Source organism: Muntiacus reevesi, chromosome 20, assembly GCF_963930625.1.
Source record: "Muntiacus reevesi chromosome 20, mMunRee1.1, whole genome shotgun sequence".
NCBI classification, from domain to species: Eukaryota; Metazoa; Chordata; class Mammalia; order Artiodactyla; family Cervidae; genus Muntiacus; species Muntiacus reevesi.
This window is the reverse complement of record NC_089268.1, coordinates 29,092,738-29,119,033: the sequence shown is the minus strand read 5'-3', so window position 1 is coordinate 29,119,033 and position 26,296 is coordinate 29,092,738. Positions and strand designations below refer to the sequence as shown.

Here is a 26,296-nt window from a genome sequence, read left to right as displayed (position 1 = left end):
ACAGCCATTGGCCCGCTAGAGGGAGGAGGCGTGGCCGAGGCCAGCTAGTGCGCATGCGCCCGGGCGGGGCTCCACCTCCCAGCGCCGCGCGGCTCACGGGTCACGTTCAGGCCTGGTTCGCTGGTTCCCCAGCACCTGCCGCCGCCCCCTTACGCTCCCCGGCGCGGGGCGCCCTGGGATAGCGGCGGGCTCACCGGGTGAGCGCCCAGCGGGCCGGCGATCGGGGAGTGGGAAGTGCTGGAGGGTTAGGACCCACGCGGTGGGTCGGGCGGGAAGGCGGATCAGCGCGCGGGCTGGGGGCAGTGCAGATGGCCTTTGACAAGTAGTGGTCCAGGTGGGACTTCTTGCTGGCTCTGATGTCCATCATCTGCCAGAATTCCTGAGTCCTTTCCCCTCCTCTGTGTCCACGGTCGCCCCCCACGTCGCAGCTGAATGGGTTGAGGGCCTGAGACTTACCCTGTCCCAGAAGAGCGCTGATGTTACAAGACCCTGTCTACTCTAGTCCTCACAGAGGGAGGGTTGTGAGGGTTGGGCTAGATACTTTATCGACCAGTGCTGGAGGGAGTCGGGGAGGGGCGGGGGGAAGAGGGTGTGACTTTGGGAGGTGTGACCCTTCCTCACCACCATACCCTCCCAATGTGCTGTAGCTGGAACAGACTTTGGCCCCTTGCCTAGCACTCCAGATGCCTCATTTGCCTCTGACCTCTTTTCGACCACCGCTTTGGGGTTTGAGGCCCTCACGGGGCCTCCGCAGGTCCCGTCCCCTTTCCACCCAGTCAGAGCCAGATGGATCAGCCATCTCCCGGAGGAACCGTGAAGCCAAACAGAAGCGCCTGCGAGAGAAGCAGGCATCGCTGGAGGCTGGGAGAGCCCCCGAGACCAAGGTTAGGAGTTCCGACAGCTGGTCCTTGGTTCTCTGAGACATCTTGGGAGAGCGCTGGAAGAGAGACTGGCTGGATTCCAGATGCCTGGGGTATCCTGAAATTGCAGCCCACCTTCTGGTTCCTCCTCTCTGCAGTCACCTGCAGAATCCAGTAAGGCCTGGACCCCTAAGGAGAGAGTGTTGTATGAAATCCCCACGGAACATGGAGAAAAGAAAGGTAACTAGGAAACTTGAAGGCCTTTTCCCTCACATTTTGGTTGCCCATTCGGTCTGCTGAAATGCAACCTGGGAACAGAAGTCAAGAGTTAGTGGGGCTCTCCTCTGCCTCCGTAGATGTCTCCTGGCCCCTGCCTCCTGCATACAGCCCCCAGTACGTTGAGGCTGCCTGGTACCCTTGGTGGGTGCGAGAGGGCTTCTTCAAACCAGAATATCAGGTTAGTACCTGGCAGGGAGGAGTGCTAAATGGTCCCCAGGACAGAATGGCCTGTAAGATTGGCGGGCATGAGTCTGGAGCTCACAGTCAACCACATTGCAGAGCCTGCCAAAAAACAGGGAGAGCTTGTCTTCTCCCGCTGGTGTCTCAGGTGTTTCTCTAGGGCGGGACTTTTTCCTATAGTTCTTTCTGCTTTGGAGACACCAGAGGGTGCTATTCCCCAGGGAACATCCAGTCCTCTCTTGCCCTTTGACTTTTCTTTCCTTCTAGGCCAGGCTGCCGCAGGCCACAGGGGAGACCTTTTCCATGTGTATCCCACCCCCTAATGTCACAGGCTCCCTGCACATTGGGCATGCACTGACCGTGGCCATACAGGATGCTCTCGTGCGCTGGTGAGAGGGGAGTGGGGCTGCTTGAGTTCTTGGAGGAGAAAGAGAAATTGGGAAGGGATGAGGCTAAATGAACATGTAAGGCCATGGATTCCCATGAGGGTTTTTCTTTTGCAGGCACCGGATGCGTGGGGATCGGGTGCTGTGGGTCCCTGGCTCAGATCATGCAGGGATTGCGACCCAAGTATGTCTTTTGCCACTTGTCCCTTTTCTTGAGTGAGAGATTTCTTCCCCCAAAGTGACCTGATTCTCTGCCCCCTCATCTTACTGTAGGCTGTGGTGGAGAAACAGCTGTGGAAGGAGCGAGGAGTGAGGAGACATGAGCTGAGCAGGGAAGACTTCCTTAGGGAGGTGTGGAAGTGGAAGGAGGAGTGAGTATGGAGGGCAAGGCAGGAGGGGCTGAGACAGCAGGTTTGGATCCTGGCTTCCCAGCTTCTCTCTCCTGACATGTAGCCAGGGCTTTTCCCATTCAGCTCTAACTTCCCGTGGGAGTGTAAGCTCTGAAGTCCCTTAGCATTTGATGGGGTCTCCAAGCTTCTTGTGTGTGCATGTGTTGTATATTGTATATGTTAAAATACACACACACACACACACACACACACACGTGTAAGCTCTGAAGTCCCTTAGCATTTGATGGGGTCTCCAAGCTTCTTGTGTGTGCATGTGTTGTATATTGTATATGTTAAAATACACACACACACACACACACACACACACACACACTCCCCAGGTGACTCAGTGGTAAAGAATCTGCCTGCTAATGCAGGAGCCACAGGAGACACGGGTTCAGTCCCTGGTTAGGGAATATCCCCTGGAGTAGGAAATGGCAACCGACTCCAGTATTCTTGCCTGGAAATTTGCATGGGCAGAGGAGCCCTGTAGGTTGCAGTCCATGGGGTGTCAAAGAGTTGGACATGATTGAGTAACTAAGCATGCATGTGCTCCCCCATATATTTATATGCCATTTCCTTATGGAGAAGGAAATGGCAGCCCACTCCAGTATTCTTGCCTGGAGAATCCCAGCGACGGCAGAGCCTGGTGGGCTGCCGTCTATGGGGTTGTACAGAGTCGGACACGACTGAAGTGACTTAGCAGCAGCAGCATATATATATATATATATATATATGTTTTTTCTTCCATTTACCCCATTTTCCTTTGCTTAGATTTCATCATCTCTCCTCACCTGTTCCCACTTTGCATCCTCTTGAAATTACCTTTTTTCTTCCAGGTCTGTTATCACATGCTGTCTTCTCTGTAATGCTTCTTTGTGTTTCCCACAAATCGGCTGCCCCTTCCCCTTTTACTAGAAATGTTATGTTTCTTTCAATATCATGGAAAGCCCCATACTGGGTCTGGGTGTCTCCTTTAGCTTCTTGAGGCTAGATCAGTGTTGAACTCACTCCAGCATCCAGCACTGCTGGGGCTTCACTGGGCCCGGGACATAGTTGATGTCTGGGACATGTTTGCTGACCCAAATCTCTCTGGGCACAGGAAAGGTGACGAGATCTGTGAGCAGCTCAGAGCGCTGGGGGCCTCCCTGGACTGGGACCGAGAGTGCTTTACTATGGATACTGTGAGTGTTCCATGCTGTGGTCCCTGTAGGTGTCAGGGAGGTGTTCAGAGTTCTGTGTGGGGAGGTGGGTTGCCGTGTATGTTAGGGTGGCCAGGGGGATGCCAGGGTCCCTGGCGGAGGGGTGGGCTGAGAAGAGGCTGTTGGATGTGGACACTCAGGTCATTCTAGGGCTCCTCAGTGGCCGTGACAGAAGCTTTCGTGCGGCTCTACAAGGCTGGGTTGTTGTACCGGAGCCGGCAGCTGGTCAACTGGTCGTGTGCCTTACGCTCCGCCATCTCGGATATTGAGGTGAGGCAGAGAAGGAGAGGCGGGTTTGCGAGAGCTCTGAGCCCGGGGGAGAGCTTGGACTCTGGAGCCAGACTGCCTGGATTCACATCTGAATCTGGCCGCCTCCCAGCGATGTGACTCCAGACAGGCTGTTAGCCTCTGTCAGCCTCAGTTTCCTCAGTCTGTAAAATTCAGGGGTGATGGAAATGCCTGCATCACGGGGGTGTTGTGAAAATTCAGCGAGAACTCCTAGGAGGTTGGCATAATACCTGTGTGTGGTTTAAGTACTCAGTGAATATTTTCTTATTTATTTTTTGCTGTGCTGGGTCTTCATTGCTGTGTGTGGGCTTTCTCTAGTTGTGTCGAGTGGGGACTACTCTCTAGTTTCGGTGCACAGGCTTCTCTTGTTGCAGAGCACAGATTCGAGAGTGAGGGCTTCGTAGTTGTGGTGCATGGGCTTAGCTGCCCTGCAACGTGTGGAATCTTCCCACACCAGGGATCAAACACATGTCCCCTGCACTGGCAGGCGGGTTCTTAACCCTTAACCCAGGGAAGGATGGTCCCTTCCCTGGACCACTGGGGAAGTCCAGTAAATATGTTCTTTAACTGTGACTGCACAAGGATTAGGTGAGGGGAAGGAAGTGGCTCCCAGGTCCTCTGAATGGCTTTTTGATGGATGGCAGGGAGGCCGGGGCTGTGGATGAGTGGAGGTGGGAAACCAGTTATGAGCCTTGCAGAGAGGCTGCTCTCTGACCCTGCCTTTTCCACGCCCCCAGGTGGAGAGCCGGCCCCTCCCTGGCCGCACGGAGCTTCAGTTGCCTGGCTGCCCCACCCCCGTGTCTTTCGGCCTCCTCTTTTCCGTGGCCTTCCCCGTGGATGGAGAGCCTGGTGAGGGTAGTCCTTGGAAGGGCCACCCACTTAACCTCTGCTTCCCCTGTTTTCTTGAGCCCACCTTGGGCTGATGAAGGCAACCCACCTTGTGGGTTGGAGGGGTGACTTGGTTGGAGGGGCATAGGGAACCTTGGAGGTATTGCGTCCTGATGGTACTCACCCTGGGTATCCTGGGCCATGTAAGAAAAGTGCATGCAGTCACTGCCCTGAGGGAGCTTAGTGTAATTCCACAACAGGCTGCTACCCCCAAAAGAGACAAAGGATCAGTTCTGAAGTATGGTTTGAACAGTAGGTATTCCCAGGAGTTTGGAGAAGGGAAGATGGATGAGCTGGAATAGTCAGAAGTTTCTTATAGGAGGGACTGGTGCTGCCTCCAAGAAGGCACAGCATTTATGATCGGGGCACCAAGCAAAGATTCCAGTTGTATTTATTAACATTCTACTCTTATCTCCCAAGCAGACTGTTCAGGAATTCTATAGCACCAGACATCCCCTTAGGCCTCTGGTCATTAGCTTAGCAGAAACCCCAGGGTCCTATAGACATTGGTCCCAGTTTTCTCTAGTTACTCCTGGGGGCCTTCTCTACCTTGACCATCCTTGCCTCCCACCTTTTCCAGTTCTCCTGACTTTAGCTGTGTCAAGAGTACAAGGTGAGGGCAAGGACCACCTTAAAGTGCTTGAATTTTGTCTTCAGACGCAGAGGTTGTGGTGGGAACCACGAGGCCAGAGACGCTGCCTGGAGACGTGGCTGTGGCGGTCCATCCTGATGACTCCCGGTACACGGTAATAAGTGCTCCCTGCGGCCTGGCCTTCCACCCCTATACTTTCTCTTCCCTTCCTTTTAGGACAGCTCCTCCTCTCTGCTCCCTCTTCCTTTTCCTGAAATTTCCCTCATCTCGGCTCTCCAGTGGCTCTGAGTCAGCTCCCTTCTCTTTCTGATGTTCCGCTTCAGCTCAGGGGCTGGCAGACAGTGGCCCGTGGGCCAGATCTCCTGTTCCTGTGTGAGCCACCCTCATTCTCTATGTATCGTCTGCAGCTCCATCATGTGCTGTCTAACTCTGCCATGGCGGTGGAGTGGAGTTTTAGAGGCTGCATTTACCTCCTGTCCTGTAAAGGTTAAAATTCTTACACTCTGGCCTCTTAAGAAAATGTTTACTGAGCCCTGCTCTAGGTCTTTACCTTCTGGTTTTCACCCTCGTATTCCCAGGGTTCTCATGCCCGGTCTAGACCCTTCCACCTGACACTTGTATCTGTCCTTGATCCCTGTCCCTTCCCTTCAGCATCTACATGGGCGACAACTCTGTCATCCCTTGACGGGGCAGCTTCTCCCCCTTATCACAGACTGCACTGTTCAGCCACACCTGGGCACAGGTAAGTGGGGGCAGGGGAGAGACAGGAAGTCAGGGCTTCTGGGGGTGAGGGGAGGGGAGAGAACCAGGAAGAGGCAGAAAGTAGGGGAAGGGTAGTCTCAGTGGATCGTGGGGGATGAGAGGGAGGGATGGGGTAGTGTGGGCGATGGTGACACATCTGGAAAAGCACTGGTCAGGGTCCAGTGCTAATGGCAGTCCTGCACCCCTAGGGGCGGTGAAGGTGACTCCAGCGCACAGCCCTGCCGATGCTGAGCTGGGGGCCCGACACGGCTTGAGCCCCAGGAGTGTCATTGCAGAGGATGGGACCATGACCACCCTTTGTGAGGACTGGCTGCAGGTGATACCCAGTGATAACCCATCCTTTGGGGGCACCCTCTGCCCCATCTCCCCTCCCCCACACTCTTATTTTTCTAGCAGCCTTTAAGCTTTACTACTGCTACTTTTCTGCAGGGTCTTCACCGATTTGTGGCCCGGGAAAAGATTCTGTCCGCACTGAGGGAGCGGGGTCTGTTCCGGGGCCTCCAGAACCACCCCATGGTGCTGCCCATTTGCAGGTAAGCCCGTTTTCACTCCTTTCCTTTGACCGCCCCCGGAAGGGGATGGGCGAAGCTTAAGAGTGACTGCAAGGTGGAATGTGCACCCCTCATGCTGGAATACGAGCTCTGTGTCTGTGCTGTTGGCTGCCGTATCCTCGGCACTGAGGGCCTGCCACAGAGTCGGGTCCTGTGTCCCTTTCAGCCGTTCCGGGGACGTGGTAGAATACCTACTGAAGAGCCAGTGGTTTGTCCGCTGCCGGGAAATGGGGGAGCGAGCCGCCAAGGTGAGGCTGCAGTGTGGGGAGGCCGGGGCCTGGGCAGGAATGAAGAAACAGGGAGGCAGGGTACCCAGAAAGGGCTGGCTTGCATCTTCACTCAAGTCCAGACTCTTCTCAGGAGGCTTGGGAGGTTCTTTCTGAGTTTCAGAACCAACTCAGAGACCACTGGTCCCATTCATGGGGATCGGGTGTGCAGGTAGGGAACCACCCTCTAAAGGTCCTTCCTCCTCCAGGCGGTGGAGTCCGGGGCCCTGGAGCTCAGTCCCTCCTTCCACCAGAAGAACTGGCAGCACTGGTTTTCCCACATTGGGTAAGCAGGGGAGCTCTCAGAAGAGGCGGACGGGGGGCCCACTGGTCAAGCTAAGAAATCACTCATAGGAAAAAGGAAGAAAAAAATCACTCGCATCCTCTCGGCAGGGACTGGTGTGTCTCCCGGCAGCTGTGGTGGGGCCATCGGATTCCAGCCTACCTGGTTGTAGAGGAGCACGCAAAGGTCGGTAGGAGAAAGCGGAAGGGAGGGCTGGATTTGGCCAGAAGAGCCTCAGCGCAGGAGTCAGAGGGCCTCCAGCGCTGGTCCCAGCTCCCTGCCCCTGCTGTGCTTCTGATCTATGAACCTGTGTTGTGTGAGCTGAGCTTCTGAGCTGGCGTTTCTTCATCTCACCACCAGAGGGCGCCAGGCTTTCTCAGCCCAGCGGAGGCCATGAACACCCCACACATGTCCCCTACTCCTTACTTCCGCAGGGTGATACAGAGGACTGCTGGGTGGTCGGGCGGACAGAGGCCGAGGCCCGAGAAGTAGCTGCAGAATTAACAGGGAGACCAGGGGTGGAGCTGACCCTGGAGAGGGGTGGGTACTCCACCAGAGGTGGGCAGGGGAGGGAGCAGGTACTGAGGTGGACAAGGTGGGGTCGGGGAAGCTGGGAATGGGGCAGAGCCCTGGTCTCTGTGAGTGAGGGTCGGGCTGGAGAGGTTGGCAGCAGTGGGCTGAGGTCCTGACACTGAGGTTCCAATTATTCCCATTCTGTCTCTCAGACCCTGATGTCCTGGACACGTGGTTCTCCTCGGCTCTTTTCCCCTTTTCTGCCCTGGGCTGGCCCCGAGAGGTGAGGTGGGTTGAGAGGAAGAGAGTGAAGGTGGGAATGGGGAAATGACCCCCAGGGCCCCTCAGAGGGTCTTATGAAGAGCTGGAGGCCCCAGACTTGAGCCTCTCACTGTTTATCTCTTTCCTCCTAGACCCCAGACCTGGCTCATTTCTACCCCCTGTCACTTTTGGAAACGGGCAGTGACCTCCTGCTGTTCTGGGTGGGCCGCATGGTCATGCTGGGGACCCAACTCACAGGGCAGCTCCCTTTCAGCAAGGTAACGACCCTTTGGTGCCCTGCCCTTTTCTGAGACTCCCTAGTCTCCTCCAAGCCTTGTCTTCCATTCTAACCCCTCGTATGGGGTTTTGTGGGTTCCCAGTTCCTTGATCCTGATTCACTTTCCAACCTAACCCCTAATCCCTGAAGGACAGCCAGGGGCCCTCCAGAAGAAAGTTCTGCAGGCCCCACTTCTGACCCCCTCCGTGCCCCCAGGTCCTGCTTCACGCTATGGTCCGGGACAGGCAGGGCCGGAAGATGAGCAAGTCCCTGGGGAATGTGCTGGACCCACGGGACATCATCAGTGGGGTGGAGCTGCAGGTCAGGATGGCGTTTTCCAGATAAAGGAAGGGGAGCTGAAGGGAGGGGCTGGTGGAGGGCTGGAGCTGGGAGGGCCAGTGGGAGGGGCCCTGGTAGGGGAAGGGGCTTCCACTGAAGCCAGTGAATTACTCACCCACCCCAGGTACTGCAGGAAAAGCTGAGGGATGGAAACTTGGACCCTGCAGAGCTGGCGATTGCGGCCGCGGCACAGGTGAGTCTGACCTGTTCCAGGCTGTAACTCGCGGCCACCAGTTCCCTCTGCAACCTGCCTTCTGGCCCTGCAGCCTCACAGGCAGCTGCCACCCCTCTTCTCTCTCTTGTTGCAGAGAAAGGACTTCCCTCATGGGATCCCCGAGTGTGGGACAGACGCTCTGAGATTCACCCTGTGCTCCCACGGGGCCCTGGGTAAGCCTGGGCGAGGGCAGCGGGCCCCAGCCTCTGTGTGGTGGGGTGGGGCCAAGGGCTCCCCTGTAGCCGCCACCGGGGAACGGTGCACACTCCTTTCCTCCGCTCCCTTCCAGGGGGCGACTTGCACCTGTCCGTCTCTGAGGTCCTGAGCTTCCGACACTTCTGCAATAAGATCTGGAATGCCCTGCGCTTTATCCTGAATGCTCTTGGGGAGGAATTCATACCCCAACCTGCGGAGGAGGTAAGAGATAAAGAGGAGATGCTTGGGAACTGGGTAGTCCGACATCTGAGTCTTGGAGGAGGCGTCTGGAAGGAAAGGAGGCAGAGGGGTGGGAATTGAGCCGTCCCACCCTGAAGCCCCTTCTGCTGCAGCTGTCCCCTGCCTCCTGCATGGACGCCTGGATCCTCAGCTGCCTGGCCCGCACGGCCCAGGACTGTGAGCGGGGCTTCCTCACCCGCGAGCTCTCCCTCGTCACCCACGCCCTGCACCACTTCTGGCTGCACAACCTCTGTGATGTCTACTTGGTGAGTGAGACGGGGGCAGTCCCCCTGCAGCCCTGCTTCCTGTCCCCTGGCAGAGAGCTCTGAACTGGATTTTTAACTCCTCCTTCAGGATAGGAAGAGAGGTGAGATTGAGAAATCCCAGTTCCCCTCTTCCCTGGGACTGGCCTGGGCACTGTTCCCTGCCTGTCAGCTGAGGAGTGGGGAGGAGGAGGGGACATTTCTAGAAGACTGAGTCTGACAACACAGGGTTGGGAGGCTTGTTGTTCACTTGCTAAGTTGTATCCATCTCTGTGATCCCACGGACTGCAGCAGTCAGGCTACCCTGTCCTTCACTATCTCCCAGAGTGTGCTCAAGTTCATGTCCTTTGAGTTGGTGATGCTATCTAACCGTCTCATCCTTTGCCACCCCCTTTGACTGACTTTCACTTGACTTCTCCTTTTGTCTTCGATCTTTCCCAGCATAAGGGTCTTTTCTAGTGAGTCAGCTCTTCACATTGTAGATGGAGATTGTTTTCAGTTCCTGTAATTGCTGCGTTTGGACCCTAGACAGGCTGGGAGCAGACAGGGAGCAAGAGTACCGGCCTTTAGACCCAGGGGTTCTCTCAAAAGGAGGGCTTGTTTACCATGGAGTGTCAGGTCCCACCCCTAGAGCGGCTCAGTCAGGCAGGTCGGGGGGTAGGTGGCAAAAGTGTTCATTTCTTGTCCCATGTGATCCTGACACTGTTGGCTGAGGACCCCTTCCTAGATTTCTGTTTCTCAACTTAAAAAAAAAAAATTCTGTCTCTGTGGTTAAAAAAAACACAAAATTCAATGCTTTTCATCCGAACTACAAACATCCCTGACAGTTATATTCCTCACCCACCTGAATCTCTGCCCTAGATTTCCCCTTGTCACATGCTCCCTACTGTGTCTGGGGACAGCTCATGGTCTCAGAGATGCTGGGTGCTCCCGTTTACCCACAGCATCCCCACTGGCAGGCGGCGAGTGTGTGGAGGAGGGAGGTGGCCGTGGCTGCCCCCTGACCATTGGCTTCCTCCCTAGGAGGCCGTGAAGCCGGTACTGTTGCACTCTCCCCGCCCCCCGGAGCCGCCTCAGGTCCTGTTCTTCTGCGCTGACGTCGGTCTCCGCCTCCTTGCCCCGTTGATGCCCTTCCTGGCTGAAGAGCTCTGGCAGAGGCTGCCCCCCAGGCCTGGTGGTCCCCCTGCCCCCAGCATCTGTGTTGCCCCCTACCCGAGTGCCCGCAGCTTGGTGAGTCACGCCCATGGAGTCTTGGGGTGGGATTACTGGTCAAGACTCGGGGGCAAGTCTTCTAGAAGGGCTTGCTGCTGTGGGGTCATTGACAGTGCTGGTCTGTACTTTGCCGTGGAGTCTTGAGGAAGATGGATTTTTCCTGCAGGGCTGGAATAACTCTAGGGTGTCGGGGGCAGTGTTAGCAAGTGGTTAAGAGCAGAATGCTGTCACCAGGCTGACACAAGCTGTGTGACCATGTGTCAATTTCCTCCATCTTTAAACTGAGGACAGTAATAGTACGTGTCACGGTTGTGATGAGGATTAGATCTTAATAATAGGATATCCCAAAAATCTTAGTGTAGTTTTAAACTCACCCAAAAATCATTTTCAAATTTAACCAAGTTTCTTTTTTGCTTTCTTGGTTTTGTGAGCTTTGAATAATACCTTTTAAATTACTATGTATTTTTGGTTGTTTGTCATTGTCCATGGATCTAAACATTGTCTATGGATCATCTAAGATCTTCTTAGATGATGCCCTAGTTTTCGCCACGTTCCGTTCCTTGAGGTGGTGAATTGTGTGTGTGGTGGAGAGAGCAGGTCATTGCTCTAAGCAGATGGGGGTGGGCGGGCGGATGGAGGTCAGAGCCGGGAGAGTTGAGACTGAGTCTCGGGGGGGCCCGCTTACCCACCCTGGTTCCACACCTCCAGGAGCACTGGCACCAGCCTGAGCTGGAGCGGCGCTTCTCCCGGGTTCAGGAGTCCGTGCAGGCGCTCAGGGCTCTGCGTGCCACCTACCAGCTCACCAAGGCCCGGCCCCGAGGTGAGGCGGGCCCCAGGCTCCTGAGTCCCTGCAGACAGGAGGGTCTGATGGGGAAGAGGGGGAGCTTGGAGGGCAGGGCCCCTAGTTAGGAGGTGTGGGAGGAGGACCTGGGCCCTCCACCTGACAACTCCCGTTCCTCCCCAGTGCTGCTGCAGAGCTCAGAGCCGGGCGAGCAGGGCCTCTTTGAGGCCTTCCTGGAGCCGCTGGGCACCCTGGGCCATTGTGGGGCGGTGGGCCTTCTACCCCCTGGTGCAGCAGCCCCCTCGGGCTGGGTCCAGGCCCCCCTCAGTGACACCAGTCAGGTGTATATGGAGCTGCAGGTGAGCAAAGGAGACTGGAGGGGGCAGGGAAGGGCTGAAAGGCTGTCGGGAGGTGGGCAAGGGGTGGGTTCTCTAAAAGTGAGGAGGGGTCTTGGAATGGTGGTGGGTGAGTGGGAGGGGGTGTTGGGTGGATGGTAGAGGGCTGAGCCTTCTTCCTGTTCTTGCACAGGGCCTGGTGGACCCCCAGACCCACCTACCTCGGCTGGCTGCCCGAAGACACAAGTTGCAGAAGCAGCTTGATGGCCTCCTAGCCCGGCCCCCGTCAGAGGGAGAGGCGGAGACTCAGAGGCAGCAGAGGGTGAGGCTGGGGGAGGCCACTCAGGACGCTGGACTCCCTGAGGGAATGAGGGCTAGGGGCACGCAGGGTGGGGTGACTCCCCGACCTCCATTTTTACCCACTTCTCTCCTCTCTCAGCTTTCTTCCCTCCAGTTAGAATTGTCAAAACTGGACAAGGCGGCCTCTCACCTCCGGCAGCTGATGGATACGTCTCCAAGCCCTGGGGACTCACCATCCCCGTGACTTTCCTCCCTCCCAGACCCACCTTTGAGGCCTCTGAGGACAGAACAGGCAGCATCGGGGTGTTATGTGGTCCAGCCCCTTCGTTTTGTCAGTGAGGAAACAGGACTGGCTTGGTCAGATGACTGGGTGACCTTGAGACACTCATGTTTTTGCCCTAGCCTCTCTCCTCCGAAGTCCTACCTGGAAGTTTGGGAAGGAGGACACTCAGATAAACTTAAAGTCCCAAACATGTCTGCTGTGGTTCTTTTATCCTTTCCCTTAGCCGTGATTTTCCTGCCTCTTGGTTGTTCCTGACACTCTGGTCTGGGAGAAGGGGGGCAGCCTCCTAGTGCTCTGGGCCATGGTGGGAGTGTGGGTGCTGGGCAGGGCCTCTCTCACTGGACGGGAGAGATGCTCTCGAGTAGGGCCTGAGTACAGTGACCCAGGTTCCACTTGCTTCTTGCACTTACTGACAGTGGCCCAACTTCTGTAGGCTCTTTCTCCTTGGCTTTTCACCAAAACGGAGCTTCCCTGCTTCTTGGCCTTATCTCCAGAGGTGCTGAGGGGATGGGGGACTTCCCACAGGCCTGGGGAGCTGCAGGCTGTGCTAGGGATTGAGTTCCTCCCACTTCTGTGTATCTTGAGATACATAGATACACAGTGCTAGGGACACGCTGCCCAGCCTCAGACAGGGGTACACAGAAACACACAGACACCCTCCTAGCCACCTTACACACCTTGTCCCATTGGTGGAATTCAGGGGCCTGCCACCCAAGTGACATTCTGTCCAGCAACTCTGAGAACCTACTGTGTGTGCTGGGCCTGGCTGGATCCTCTGTGGTGCCATTTAATCCTCCTGAGCACCTCATGAGGCGGGTGTTTGCTCCATTTTAGAGTTGAAGAGACTTGCTCAAGGAATAAAAGGAATTAGTCCACAGTATCAGCTGGAATTACTGGAGTTCAGCCCAGTAAGTTAGGTGCCAGTTATCTGCCTTCTGTAACCAAGCTTCAGAGATAGTGGTGGCTAATCTATAAAAATATTGAATCACTATGTTGTACATCTGAAACTAATATTATGAATCAGCTATACTTCAATTAAAAAATAAAAAATAAGGGTTATTTTTAAAAAGCAACAAAGATAATGGCTTAGATGAGATAGGTGTTTCTTTTGCTGAGCGGAAGCAGTGCAGGACTCTGCAATGGAGAAGTCCGTATCCCTTTTGATCTTACTTTCCTGCCATCTTAATACACTCTTCCCAACTCTGGGTCTAAGGAATGCTCCCACCAGTATACCACATTCCACCAGAGGGGAAGGAAAAGGAGGGAGTGAGCACCTTCCTTTTTCTTGAGCACCTATTACAGGCTGGGCTCTATTCTGAACCCTTGGATTTATCAATGAGAGAAACAAAAATCTTTGCTCTTTTGTACTTTGATTTAGGCTTCCCTTGTGGCTCAGATGGTAAAGAATCTGCCTGCAATGCAGGAGACCCAGGTTCGATCCCAAGCCAGGAAGATTCCCTGGAGAAGAGAATAGCAACCTACTCCAGTATTCTTGCCTAGAGAATTCCATGCACAGAGGAGCCCTGGTGGGCTACAGCCCATGGGTCGCAAAGAGTCTGACATGACTGAGTGACTACACTTACACTTGTTTTTTACTTTGATTCTAGCAGAGACAGTCAGAAAAATACACATGTAAAATAAATAAAAATTAAGCAACAAAAACAGTGCACTGTCTGCTCCTCCATCCTTTTGGAGATCCAGACATTTAATCCCTCAACTTGTTTGGGGTCTATTCACCTGACCCATCTGCCCACTGGTGCAGCCTAGAGGTCAGTCATGAAATACTGGGGTCCTACAGAGCCCCCAGCTACCTCTCCTCCTCCAGTGGTAATAGTCCCAGGACAGTTGTCAAGGAAATGAAAGAAATTTTGTTTTGTTACGCTTTCTTATCTTCAGGGATACTCCATTTGGAACTGTTACCTTTCCCTTGCTCCAAAGGAGCCAGTCTCTAGTTTCATGTGGTGGTGGTGCTGTGCGGGGTTGGAGCAGGTTGGTAGGACAGGTACTGTGGAGAGCAGGAAGCAATCATACCAATAGCCCTTCATGGTCAAGTCTGGATTGCATGCTTGCATTTAGAGTCAGCCAGTAAGAAGTCAAGAGCATCTTGAGTGTGGAGTAAGATGAGTACCTGCCTTAAGAACAGCAGGAGGTGGGACTTCCCTGGTGGTCCAGTGGTTGGGACTCTGTGTTTCCACTGCAAGGGGCCCAGGTTCCACCCCTGATCTGGGAACTGGGCTCCTGCATGCCATGCAGCCAAAACAAAACAAAACAAAACAAAAAAATGGAAAAGGAAAAGCAGGAGAAGGAAGAGCTCTAGGGGACTAAGACTTTTATACCGGGGCCAGGTTTCCACCCTAATAAAAGCTCCTACCATCCAGACCCACTTATCTGACAGGCACCATGGCAAGTGTCCTTGGCAGCCTATCCATGGAATCCTCAGGACAATTCAAGGAAGCAGGTACTACCATTATCCTCATTTTGCTGGTAAAGCAATGGAGACTGGGACTTTGCTGGTGGTCCAGTCTTAACAGACTTTGAGATGCTTCTTTTTTTTTTTTTTTTTTTGAGCTTTTTTTTAATGGCTCTTAAAATCTTTTTTTAATTGAAGGATAATTAGAGAATTTTGTTGTTTTCTGTCAAACCTCAACATGAATAAAAATAAGGAACGCTTCACGAATTTGCGTGTCATCCTTGCACAGGGGCTGTGCTAATGTTCTCTGTATTGTTCCAATTTTAGTATATGTGCTGCCAAAGCAAGCACCAGACTTCAAGCTTCTGATCTGGGGGCCTGGCTTTGATCCCTGACCAGGGAACTAGATCCCACATGCCTCACCTAATACCCAGAGCAGGAAAAAAAAAAAAAAAAAAAAAGGAAGTTCTAGGGGAATAAGGAACTCATCTAGGACATAAGCGTGGGCCTGTGGGATTACATGTTCCCATAGGCACCCATGCTGTCTCCCCTCCTATTCTGCCAGGCTGGCCATCCTCTCACAAGCTGAACCCCTCGTCTCTCACGTCAAAAGTCCCCCAACCCCACCTGCTACCCTGACTGGGCGTGTTCTGCCCACATCCCTGCCTGAGGTTCCTGAGCTCCCAGCCCCAAAGCGTAAGCAAAGGGAGAGGAAATTAAAATCTTGCTTAAGCCAAGGCATTTGCCTGGTGTCAGACATCTCTATTGCTAATGGACCTCAAGTAAGTGACTTACCTTCTTTTAAGCCTCGATTTCCTCATCGGTAAAATGGGATAATGAGATCTGTTATGCTATATGGGAACCTGCTGCAGGTGTTGACATGGGAAAGCCTCTTGCCTGGAACAAAGCAGGAATTCAGTAAAGGTTCCTTTCCTTTATTCCCAGGAGCTCTGAGGAACTCAACTTGAAGTGCACGTGCACGTGCGCGTGTGCGTGTGTGTGTGTGTGTGTGTGTGTGTGTGTGTGTGTGTCCCCAAGTAGGCCTTTGGCATGGTGTTAGGAGAATGCCAAAGTTTCCCGGTGCATCCACCGGGGAAACCCTCTGCTTAACAAGGGAGAGTCAGAGACTTGAGTATCCAGTTCCCTTTTCCTGCCAGCCCCGCCGCTCATGAACCCACAAAGTCAGGTCAAAGAATTCAGCATATTTACTGCCACTTAACAGGGTGAGGGCCTGCTGGAAGACAGGGTCGGGGCATGGCGCCTGCTCCCCGGGGACCGGATGCCCCAGCCTAGAAGGGCACAAGCTTCGACTGCTCTCAGACTCTGCAGGTGACGAGCTGTGAGGACCCTGCTTGATGCAGGGTGACGTTGGTCCCCACGGGGAGGTGGAGGAGGAGGCAGAACTGAGGGAGACAGAGGGCCAGAGGGCGAGGAGTAAGATGGCTCTCACACCTGCAGGCGGCCAGCCACCCAAACCGACTCAGAAACGCACTCCAAGTTCACACATCCCCCCCTGTTTCCCTCCCAAAGGACTACCTTCTGGAGAAAGTCCAGGAAGCTGGAATTGTAGGAGGAATTTGCCAGAAGGGAGTTCTTCAACTTCAGTTGCAAAGTCATTCCCGGTCCTAGGGATCCAGATGCACAGCTGAGGACCCAGCTGCCAGGAACAGGCTCCCTCAGGGGTGTGGGCGCCCCTCCTGCCCCACCCCAACCCGAGGTCTTTTGGCCCTTCCGGACGATGCCCTTCCAGACCCTCTTGCTGCAGTTCAGCCCTGATCCCTCAGGACCTCAGGACTAGGGTACCTCCATCTCTCTCTCACCCCTTCTCGGCCTCTTCTTGTCTTGGGGACCAGATGTGTAGTGCTCCAGACTCACCTGCCCCCTGTGAGCTGCCGACGAGGGTCAGGAGGAGGACGAGGGGCAGCCCAGCCCCCATCGCGGCTCTATCCCCTCGCTTCTCAGATGGTGGAAGAGATGTCTGAAGGCCCGCTGGCCTCTCCTCACCGGGCCTGCCTTCCTGCTCCCTACTCAGTCCCAGCAATGGTGCGTGGGGCGATGGGAGCGGGGCTGGGAACTGGATTTTCCAGTTCTCTCAATAAGGCTCTGAGGACCCAGGAGAGGGCCATTCACTGGGCTGTTGGGGAAAGGGAGGGCGGTCCCCTTTCCTCAATCCCGTGTCCCACTTCTCCCCCACGTCTCAAAGTTTGAGAGGGAGTGGGTGCCCCAGGGAGGGAAGTTGGGGAGGCGTCCCTTCGTGCTGGTGTCTGGGCCTCACCCACGCCTGGGCTTCTCATTGCTCTTTAGGGATTAATTATTAACTGTGATTAATTTCTATCGGCCATGCCACCCAAGGGCTCAGGAATGTGGGCCCGAAAGGGAGGGGCAGATTACACGGAGTTCTCCCCAAACCCAAGTAGCCTGCTCCCTCAGCCGCAGTGACTCTCTGGGTGAGGGGGAACTTTCACCTTTGAATATTTTTGTTTTAGTCTAACATATCCTAGCTACTTGGGCGGAGACACAGTTTCATCAAATATCCCCACCACGTCCTGCCTCAAGTGCTCACGCAAAGGAAATCCCTTCATCCTCCCAGCCAAAGCCCTTTCCCACGTCACTCAGAATGGCAAACACAAGGACAGGATGTAGAGGGAATTTGTGACCTGTCTAGTTTACCTTCTTTCTTTCTTCTTTATTTATTTTATTTGACTGCACCAAGTCTTAGTTGCAGCATATGGGATCTAGTTCCCTGACTAGGGATCAAACTCCAGGCCCCCTGCATTGGGGGTGTGGTCTTAGCCTCTGGACCACGAGGGAAGTCCCTACCCTCTTTCTTTAAAAAAATAGGAAACTAAGGCTCAGAGAGGAAAAATGACTTATTAAGGTCACACAGTAAGTCAGTAGCAGTAGACACAGACCAGGCTGTCATTAGCCAGACACAGGGATAAGCTCAACAGGCTGACAAACTAGTCGTGTAAACCCTCTAGAATACACACGGGCACATGCCCTTTTATCATCTTAGTTGCCTCCCTGTATCTTCTCTCCCTTCCCCCCAAAACCAGTGGGCCCCTGAGCAGAGGGATGGAGACAGAGAGGGTACAGGGCAGAGTCAGGGAGAAAAGCCAAAAGCAGGACCAGTAAGATGGAGAGATGGAGGGAGACACTGTCTATACCATAAATGTAAATAACAGGCAACCCAGGGGCTCTCAGACGTGCACTGGACAGCAGGGAGTCCAGATTGGGAGGAATTCATGGACAAAAGGATCATCAGACATAGGAGGCAGGAGCGGCAGGGAGGAACGGGGAACACAGAGAGGTGCTTCGGGGTATCTGAGTCCTCCTAAGAGGAGAGTGGGAGCGTGCCTCTGCCTTTCCCAGTGGGCGCTCCTCTTTCCATGTCATCATAGCTGACGCTGCTGTGTGTTGGGCACCTTAGAAACATTATTTCCTTTAATCCTTATTATGGCCCTCTGAAGTAGATCCTGCCTTACCCCAGTTTTAGGGGCGAAGACTTTGATAGGTCACATGACTCGCCTGAGAGTGCACAGCTTGGAAGTGGTGGATTCCAGCGCATTGGATTCAGAGCTGGGTTCTGAACTTGCTCATCCCACTGCCCCTGAACAGATGGTTGTCTTGCCTGGTGCCCCTCTCCTCTCCTCACCCCTTCTCTGCCAAAGGAATGGAAAGTTCTATGGGCTGCAGCCACTGTGAAGGAGGGATGGTTCAGGTGTTCACCCTCCTGCCCTGCCCTGGACTCTCCGAAGAGTCAGATGAGGTCCCCAGCAGCATCAGTCATTCTCCACCCACTGCCTCCCCTAGGGACCCATATACCTCACCCCACCCCCCGCCATGGTCATATTTCTAGGAGCACGAGGACCTTGGGATAGGAGACCTGGGTCTCTCCCCTTCAAAGGTCTGGACTGGGGACTGACTCTGACGTGGGGGTTAGATCCCAAACCGGAAAGAGCCTGAGAGCCTGGAAGGAGAATCCTCAGGCTCTTACTCACTCTCCCCCTCACCCAGTGCTTCCTGGGATCAAGTTGGGACAGGTTAATCCCCTGGGGACAGTCGGGTGGCCTCTCCCTGGGAATGAAGATCCTGGTGTTGATGGAGGCGCTGGCACACCTGGCTCTCCTGAGTCTTCTAATAGGGCCTTAAAGCCTTTAAAGAGCCAGGGAGATGGTCCTGGAAGCGCATCTCAGCGGGCACCATGGCTGCCGCACTGGTGCTGCTCCTGGGCCTGAAGGTCTTCACTGGCTACGGTGAGCACGGGGGGTGTAGGGGGCAAGATGTGGACTCAGGATCCAGGGAGAGGGCCAGCTCTTCTAACTACATCTTCTCATCTTTCTTCTGCCAACAGCTCTGCTGATCCCATCGGGGACAGCTAACTCTGGAGGTCTCCCCACCGTATCTACTGGTCTCCCCACCATCGATGCAGGTCTCCCCACCGTCTCTGGGGATGTCTCTGCTGGTCTCCCCACTGTCTCTGCTGGTCTCCCTACTGTCTCTGCTGGTCTCCCCACTGTCTCTGGGGATGTCTCTGCTGGTCTCCCTACCATCTCTCCTGGTATCCCTACTGTCTCTGCTGGTCTCCCCACTGTCTCTGCAGGTCTCCCCACTGTCTCTGCTGGTCTCCCCACTGTCTCTGGGGATATCTCTGCTGGTCTCCCCACTGTCTCTGGGGATGTCTCTGCTGGTCTCCCCACTGTCTCTGCTGGTATCCCTACTGTCTCTGCTGGTCTCCCCACTGTCTCTGCTGGTCTCCCCACTGTCTCTGCTGGTCTCCCTACTGTCTCTGCTGGTCTCCCCACTGTCTCTGCTGGTCTCCCCACTGTCTCTGCTGGTGTCTCCACTGTCTCTGCTGGCCTCCCCACTGTCTCTGATGGTCTCCCTACTGTCTCTGCTGGTCTCCCCACTGTCTCTGCTGGTCTCCCCACTGTCTCTGGGGATGTCTCTGCTGGTCTCCCTACTGTCTCTGCTGGTCTCCCCACTGTCTCTGCTGGTCTCCCCACTGTCTCTGCTGGTCTCCCCACTGTCTCTGCTGGTCTCCCCACTGTCTCTGGGGATGTCTCTGCTGGTCTCCCTACTGTCTCTGCTGGTCTCCCCACTGTCTCTGCTGGTCTCCCTACTGTCTCTGCTGGTCTCCCCAGTGTCTCTGCTGGTCTCCCCACTGTCTCTGGGGATATCTCTGCTGGTCTTCCCACTGTCTCTGTGAGTTTCTCTACAGTTTCTTCAACACCTGGGGCTTTGCCCAGTAATCCTCAGACTTTAACTCCGACCATTTCTGGGAGCCCATCAGGAGCAGCATCAGCGTTGCCAGGTGACACTTCTGTTGCTCAGTCCGTCTCTGAAGAGCTCTTTGGCTTTGCCTGCAGCTCTGGGTGGGGGCTTCCTGTGCTCAGCCAAGAATAAATCGTTAGCTCCCAGAGCCTCACTGAAGCAGTCCTGGCTTTGGTGGCTATACAAAGGACCCCCTTCTGCTTTTCAACTTATCAACTTTTTCTCTTGTAGTTAGTGTTTTTATATCCTGCCCAAGACATTTTTTTTGCCTACTTCAAGGTCATGAAAATATTCTCCGATGCATTCTTCCAGAAACTTTAATTTCAAATTTAGAATCTTTGAATCTAAGAATCTTACCTTTCAAATTTAAGCCTATGACATATCTCAGATTAATTTCTGTGTATGGAGTGAGGTAGGGGTCAAGATCCCTTTTTTCCTCTTACAGATAACCAGTTGCCCTGGAACCATTCATTTCAAAGACTCTTCCTCTCTCCCCACCATTGAAATGTGTGAGTCCCTTTATTGAAAGTAAAGCGACCAAGTCTATTTCTGGGCTCTCTTCTGTCTGTTCTTACTCCAGGGCCACAGTCCTTAAAGTCTGCAGCTTTGCAGCCAGTCTTAAGGTCTGGTAGTATAAGCCTTCCACTTCTGTTTTTAAGACTGTCTTACCTTTTCTCAGTCCTTTTATTTTCATTTACCAAACACTTGCCAGGATTTCAACTGAGAGGGCACTGGATGGAATTTCTGCTTCTGTTCTTGCTCAGATCTCCACCTGTTTTCCCCTCTGCGCTTCTAGGATCTGTCTCCCCAACAACAACCCTGGGAACTGCTTTACCCGTGCCTGGGGCTTCCACACCAGGTGTGGCTGTCTCAAGCGGTTCCGCAGCCACCGCAGCTGGAGCAGCCACCGCCTCCTTTGGGCTCAGCGTCCCAACCAGTAAGGCGCTCTTGTTTGCACTGGGTCACTAAGCGGCAGGCACCCCAGCTCCTGGAGAGGAGTGTGAAAGTGTGAAAGTGTTCATCATTCAGTCGTGTCCAACTCTTTGCAACCCCATGGACTGTAGCCCACTAGGCTTGTCTATCCATGGAATTCTCCAGGCAAGAATACTGGAGTGGGTTGCCATTGTAGGGACAGGCTTAAGGCCTGCTTTCTACTGTGTTTTGAGTACACCTAAGAACATCTCCAGTTCTTCAAAGGGTTTCAGTGCCCCTCAAGCCTCTGGTCAGACCAGAAGCTGGATGGCTGTTACCTGATCGCTTCCTCAAAAGGTTTTCGACTTTATTCCTCGTGGCCCAACTTGCCTTTGCCGGGCAACAAGTATCCCCTCCCGAGATCCTGTCCTCCTCCTCCGTCTCCCTCCTCCCTCCTATGCAATCCAAGTCTCCCCACCAGGCAGTCTGAGGGCAGGAAATGAGCGAAGGGAAAACAAGAGAACTGGTTCTGGCTCCCCTTAAAGATCAGAGTCAGGGTGGGGTGGTGAGGAAGGCGGAGGGGGCAGCCTCTGAATAAGCTGAGAGACCTTTCGGGGGACTGTCAGAGTGCAGAGGCATTGCAGACGAGAGAGGTATAACAACAGCCTGGAATATGGAGGAAGGTTCAGAAGGACGGAGAGGTATGGATGTCAGTGAGGATTTTAGAGACTGACAGACACGTCCACAGGTGTTAGGAAAGAAGTGAGTGAGGTTTGGTGTGATACCCTTTGAAACTCCCTCCACTGAAATTCTGTTCCCAAGATGACAAGACAGAACTCCCCCAAGCAACGTGGTCTCAGAGTCACGTAGACATCAGAGTCACAGAAGGAAAGATGCAAAGTTACAGAGGGCAGTGGGGAGTCGGGGGACTGAGGTCCCACCTGCCTTGATCACTGTCCCGCTCTGGTCCCCAGGCCCGAAGCCACAGGAGAAGGGCTCTGTCCCCGACTGGGCCATCGTGTTGATCACTCTTTCTTTGGTGGCAGCAATTGTCAGCCTACTGTATGGTATCAAAAAGGTGAGTGAAGTTGTGGTTCAAATGTGTGAGTCCCTGAGGCCAGTGGGGCTGGGCCCTGGTGCCCCAGAAGGACAGGGGCTTCAGGGGAAAATGACAGCTTACCACACTTAGGGAGGGATGAGGGGAAAAAGGACCACAGTCTGGGTGGCTGAGAGGAGACATTGATTGGGCAGGGATGGGGGGGTTGGGCCACTGAAAGAGAGGCAGTGGAACGCTGCAGGCTAACTAGCCCAAGGAGGCACTACATTCAGCTCTAGGCAGTGAAGAGTCAACTTCATGGAATTACGTTATAACTTGGGTTTTGAATCCTGGCTCTGTCATTACAGCTGTGTGACCTTGTGCAAGTTTCTCAGCCTCTCTGTGTTCTGTATTAGTCAATAAGTAATAACTGACACAAATAGCACTTATTCTGTGCCAGGTATTGCACATATTTTAGCTCACAGCAGCCCTGTGATATAAGCAATATAAGTGTCTCTTATTCTACTGATGAGGTAATTGAATCCTGGATAAAATGAGAATGATATTGATAGAATTCCATCTCAAGGGGCTGTTGGGGGGTAAACTGAGCTTACACATGTAAACTGCTTGGGTGCTTGGCACATAGTAAGTGCTCAGCAAATTAGTCTTGTTCATTATCCTTACTGTTTTTGCAGAAAGAGGAGCTCTGAGAACCTGAGTTGTTGAGGGAGGCCGCAGTCCATGGGGAGAGCTGATAGCTGGGCAGCTTAGTTAACCCTTCCTATCCATCCTTCATCTCACAGGCCTGCGAGTTCCGGAAGGAGATGAATATGGGGTGTGGTTGTGGCTCTGTGACCCCTTATGGCTGCCATCACGAGGCCACTAGCCAGCGCTACTCCAGCAAGTGAAGGGGCGCGGCCGGGATCGCCTATGCCCCTCTCCCGATGGCCTTCCTCCTTCCTTCCCTGAGCAGACTCACTCAAGTCACTCAAGACTCTGATGCAGTTTTCTCATCTGTTGAAGAAAGGACCAGGGCACCATGGTCTCCAGGGGTCTTCCAACCTACATGGAATCCCTATTTGGGTGGTTGGAACCTCCTCTCCTCACCCTTTCTTCCTATTCCCATCCTCTTCCCCAACTATCAGAGAACTTAGCTGAGGACATTTTGCTTGGGACCCCTGGGGAACAGGATGGGGGTCCCCCTTTCTATAAGGAGCCCCCTTGGACTGGCTTCTGACCCTCTTGAGACCTTCAATTCTCTCACCTCAGTACAGGTGAGGAACCCTGTTCTGTGACGCCCCTTGCCTAGACCGCTCCAGGTGGGTGGTGGACACGACTCTTGCTAAATAAAACAGTAGCGCTCCCCTGGTCTCCCAGCCATTGTGTATTTGTCCAAGTGCACGGGCTTCGCCTTTGGATAGGTACCGGCCAGGTCTGCTCTCTGCCTCTTATCAGATGTGTGACCTTGGGCATTTAAATCACTTCCCTGAATCGAGCTTGTTCGTTCTCAAGCTGTAAAATGAGGCTGACATTGCTAACCTCATACATAGGTTACAACAAGGTAAGGTGCTCAGCATGTTTTTCTGTACCTAGAACAGCTCAGACATCAGTAGCTGGTAGGGTTGTTTTGTGACCCTCTCAACCCAGGTGGTGCAGTGGTATAGAATCTCCTGCCAATGTAGGAGATGCAAGTGACACAGGTTTGATCCCTGGGCCAGGAATATCCCCTGGAGGAGGAAATGGCAACCTACTCCAGTATTCTTGCCTGGAGAATCCCATGGACAGAGGAGCCTGGTGGGTTGCAGTCCATGGGGTTGCAAAGGAGTCGGACATGACAGCCCTCATGTACACACAACCCATTATAGCTCAGACACAACAACTTCTTTTGACATCAAGAGCCAGCACATACCTCTAGGTTCCTCCACCTCTGGTGCGTGCATCCTCTGGGGGACGTTGTGGCTAAAAGAGAATGGGGAATGTTTATTTACACAGCGAAGGCAGAGAGTCTCAACCTGAGCACTACTGATGTGAGCTGGAGAGTTCTTAGCCGTGGGGCTGTCTTGTGCCTTGCAGGATGGCCAGCAGCCCCTCTGGCCTCTACCCACTGGATGCCAAGAGCAACCCCCTCCAAGGTGGGACAAGGTTGTCTCTAGACATTGCCACATGTCCCCAGGGGGCAAAGTTGCCCCTCCTTGTTGAGAACCACTCTCCTGGAAACCTGGGTCCCTGAAGGAACTCATGGAGGTGGGGCCAGATTAGTGGAAAGGGGGATTTTCAGTCCCTCCCAGATCCAGATGGAGAGGCAGAGGAGGTCTACCTCTGCCTCAGTCTCCCCACCCTGCAGGACGCATTGCCTGGGAGGCAGGCTGCCCAGTTCTGAGCAGTCAGGCTTTGGTCTGACTCCATGGAGCCTAATTACTCTCCCACTAATTGCGTTAATGAGCAGGTGGCCTCTCCTCTTCCCTTCCATTCCAGCCCTGCCTAGGTCCTAGGGACCAATCATACCAATACTGAGATGGATTCACAAGTTCAGCCCTCTAGTCCTCTCATGAGCCCCGTGGCCCCAGGGCCCTGGCACCCTGCCCTCCGGGTCCGGCCCTCTCCACTCCCTCTGCCTGCTCCACTTGCCCCCAGAGGTAGGAGCTAGCCCTGGCTTCCACTCCATTCAGCCGAGTCAACACGACTGATCGCGTCCCATGTGCCAGGCCCTGGCCCTGGTGCTGGGGCTGCAGCAGCGATCATGGCAAAGACCTTGCCGGCAGGCTGCTGACTCCCCAGTAGAGGAGACCCACCGTGAAGAAATTAAGTGAGCAATAGGGGCGGTGACCCAAGAAGAGCCCCGGATCCACAGCTTCCTCTCTCCTTAGAATCCCAGGGAGCCTGCCCTCCCCCTATGCCAGCCCCAGGCACTGTCTCCTTGGAGTGCAGTGTATGAATTTTGACAAGTTCTGAGCTAACGTTTGCTTCAGGCAGGGAATCAGGACATAGGGGAGAGGGAGACTCCAGAGAGCTCCTACACATGAGCGGTCTGCATTTCTGTTTAGGGGTGAAAGAGGGCTTGTGGGCAGAGACAGCAGCGGGCCTGCCATTGGCTGTGCTGAGGTGGGAGAGGAGGGGGCTGGGGAGTGTCTGCTGAGCATCTGTCTGCTGAGCATCTCTGCCAAAGACCCTGGCTTCAGTGCCTCTGGGTGGCCTGGACCGGCCGCCACCCCTGCTGAGGGATACGTCAGTCCCTGTGGTTCCGTGTCTGCCTTGTCTCCGTCCCCACTGTCCCCACTTCTTGATGTGTCATCTCTGGACACCTGGAAGCACCTGTCTTTGCAGGAGCCAGCCACTGGAGGGCTTTCCCCCATCTCTGCTCTTTCACCTCATACTCATGGGCAGCTCCACCCAGGGCAAAAAGAGTGACCATGTGTGAGTAAGGGGTGTGGAGAGCTGGCCTGACGTAGGAGAAGGGAGAAGGGGAGGGTGCAGCTGAAGAAGAATCAGAATTTGAATCTCTCCCCAACCCCAGGCATCCAACTGTCCCCCTCCTCATCCCGCCCCAGCCACATCTGTCTTTCTAGAAGCCACCGTCTGCTCCCCACCAGCCCAGAACCCTGGACGCCACCCACCCAACCCCTTCCACCTCTGCTGGGGCTGGAGCAGGAGTCGGTCCCTCCCAGTTGCCTTTCCCTGCCCCCAGATCCCACCCCTTGGGTAGACACCCATGCTCCCTGCTCCATGACGAAGCCGCTGTGGTCTCCCGTTATCAGGGCACCCCTGCGAGGCGGGGCAGTTCCATTTGTTTAAGATTTCGATCTGAGGAGCCCCAGCCCCCGTGACGTCAAAGCTGGGCCCATATAAGCCGAGGGGACCCCAACCCACGGCCTCAAGCAGCCATCCAGCTCCAACATGGCCCAGCCAGCCTGCTGCATCCGTTTCGTCTTTGGCCTCCAGTGCTTCTTCCTCTTCCTTCTCACCTCTTGGGAGGCAGGTAAGATGCCTTCAGAGGCGAGGGGTCACCATCACACAGGGACATAGAAAACAGAGTGGAGTTGTTTCTTAGCATGCATATGGTTAACCAATCATAGAAATGAACAGCAAGTGAACATGTGGTGGGAAGAGGGGTGGGTTCCGAGCTGCTGTATACGGTTGTCTAGGCTGTACACTGCTCAAATTTGCCAGCTGAGGGGCATGTTGGAGATGAAACACAGCCAATGCTCTGCTTAGCTCTGCTAAAACATGGCCTGCAAGGCTGCAGACACCAAAGGGGGGTTTCTTCCCGTCTGGATGAAGACACTGGCTGCTGGCAATCCTGGGCGGGCAGCAGTGGGGATCTGACACTCCCTGAGCATCTGCTTTGTGCAAGGAATTGACGGGTGTTCAAAGTACTTCATCTCGTTTCATGTCCTCAAATCCCCTGTGGTGATTAATGATATCCATTTTATAGTGAGGAAAGTGAGACTCAGAGAGGTAAAATTCTTGTCTAATATCACAGAGGCAAGCAGGGATACTGCCATGCCACCCCCACCACTGTCCTCAG

General features: G+C 54.2%; 3 protein-coding genes and 1 non-coding gene across 4 annotated transcripts in view; 2 read left to right on the top strand and 2 right to left on the bottom strand.

Annotated features, from left to right (window-relative positions):
• The first annotated feature begins 82 nt into the window (after nucleotides 1-82).
• Nucleotides 83-14,339, top strand: VARS2 (valyl-tRNA synthetase 2, mitochondrial). Its single transcript, XM_065912405.1, has 30 exons — nucleotides 83-197; nucleotides 648-884; nucleotides 1,019-1,100; nucleotides 1,217-1,317; nucleotides 1,587-1,708; nucleotides 1,823-1,889; nucleotides 1,979-2,076; nucleotides 3,197-3,278; nucleotides 3,447-3,566; nucleotides 4,322-4,433; nucleotides 5,130-5,218; nucleotides 5,716-5,806; nucleotides 6,015-6,142; nucleotides 6,256-6,359; nucleotides 6,544-6,625; nucleotides 6,853-6,929; nucleotides 7,037-7,112; nucleotides 7,361-7,466; nucleotides 7,652-7,722; nucleotides 7,853-7,978; nucleotides 8,194-8,298; nucleotides 8,441-8,509; nucleotides 8,625-8,703; nucleotides 8,820-8,947; nucleotides 9,079-9,231; nucleotides 10,252-10,458; nucleotides 11,149-11,260; nucleotides 11,405-11,580; nucleotides 11,750-11,878; nucleotides 11,996-14,339. The coding sequence occupies exons 2-30, from the start codon at nucleotides 684-686 to the stop codon at nucleotides 12,098-12,100; spliced, it is 3,198 nt and encodes a 1,065-aa protein (XP_065768477.1). The 5' UTR covers nucleotides 83-197; nucleotides 648-683; the 3' UTR covers nucleotides 12,101-14,339.
• Nucleotides 14,340-14,793: 454 nt separating this feature from the next.
• LOC136151970 (U6 spliceosomal RNA) lies at nucleotides 14,794-14,900 on the bottom strand. The gene has a single exon (XR_010660132.1). It is a non-coding gene; the product is annotated as a U6 spliceosomal RNA (small nuclear RNA).
• Nucleotides 14,901-15,747: 847 nt separating this feature from the next.
• Nucleotides 15,748-16,813, bottom strand: SFTA2 (surfactant associated 2). Its single transcript, XM_065912407.1, has 3 exons — nucleotides 16,425-16,813; nucleotides 16,086-16,174; nucleotides 15,748-15,952 (listed from the first exon to the last, which is right to left on the bottom strand). The coding sequence occupies exons 1-3, from the start codon at nucleotides 16,483-16,485 to the stop codon at nucleotides 15,866-15,868; spliced, it is 237 nt and encodes a 78-aa protein (XP_065768479.1). The 5' UTR covers nucleotides 16,486-16,813; the 3' UTR covers nucleotides 15,748-15,865.
• A 1,940-nt stretch (nucleotides 16,814-18,753) lies between these two features.
• MUC21 (mucin 21, cell surface associated) overlaps nucleotides 18,754-26,296 on the top strand; it is a 41,345-nt gene continuing 33,802 nt past the window's right edge. The window contains exons 1-6 of the mRNA XM_065912149.1: nucleotides 18,754-18,805; nucleotides 20,683-20,760; nucleotides 21,710-21,813; nucleotides 23,041-23,045; nucleotides 23,845-23,903; nucleotides 25,619-25,747. Coding sequence (XP_065768221.1) covers nucleotides 18,754-18,805; nucleotides 20,683-20,760; nucleotides 21,710-21,813; nucleotides 23,041-23,045; nucleotides 23,845-23,903; nucleotides 25,619-25,747 — 427 coding nt within the window. The remainder of the gene's footprint in view (nucleotides 18,806-20,682; nucleotides 20,761-21,709; nucleotides 21,814-23,040; nucleotides 23,046-23,844; nucleotides 23,904-25,618; nucleotides 25,748-26,296) is intronic.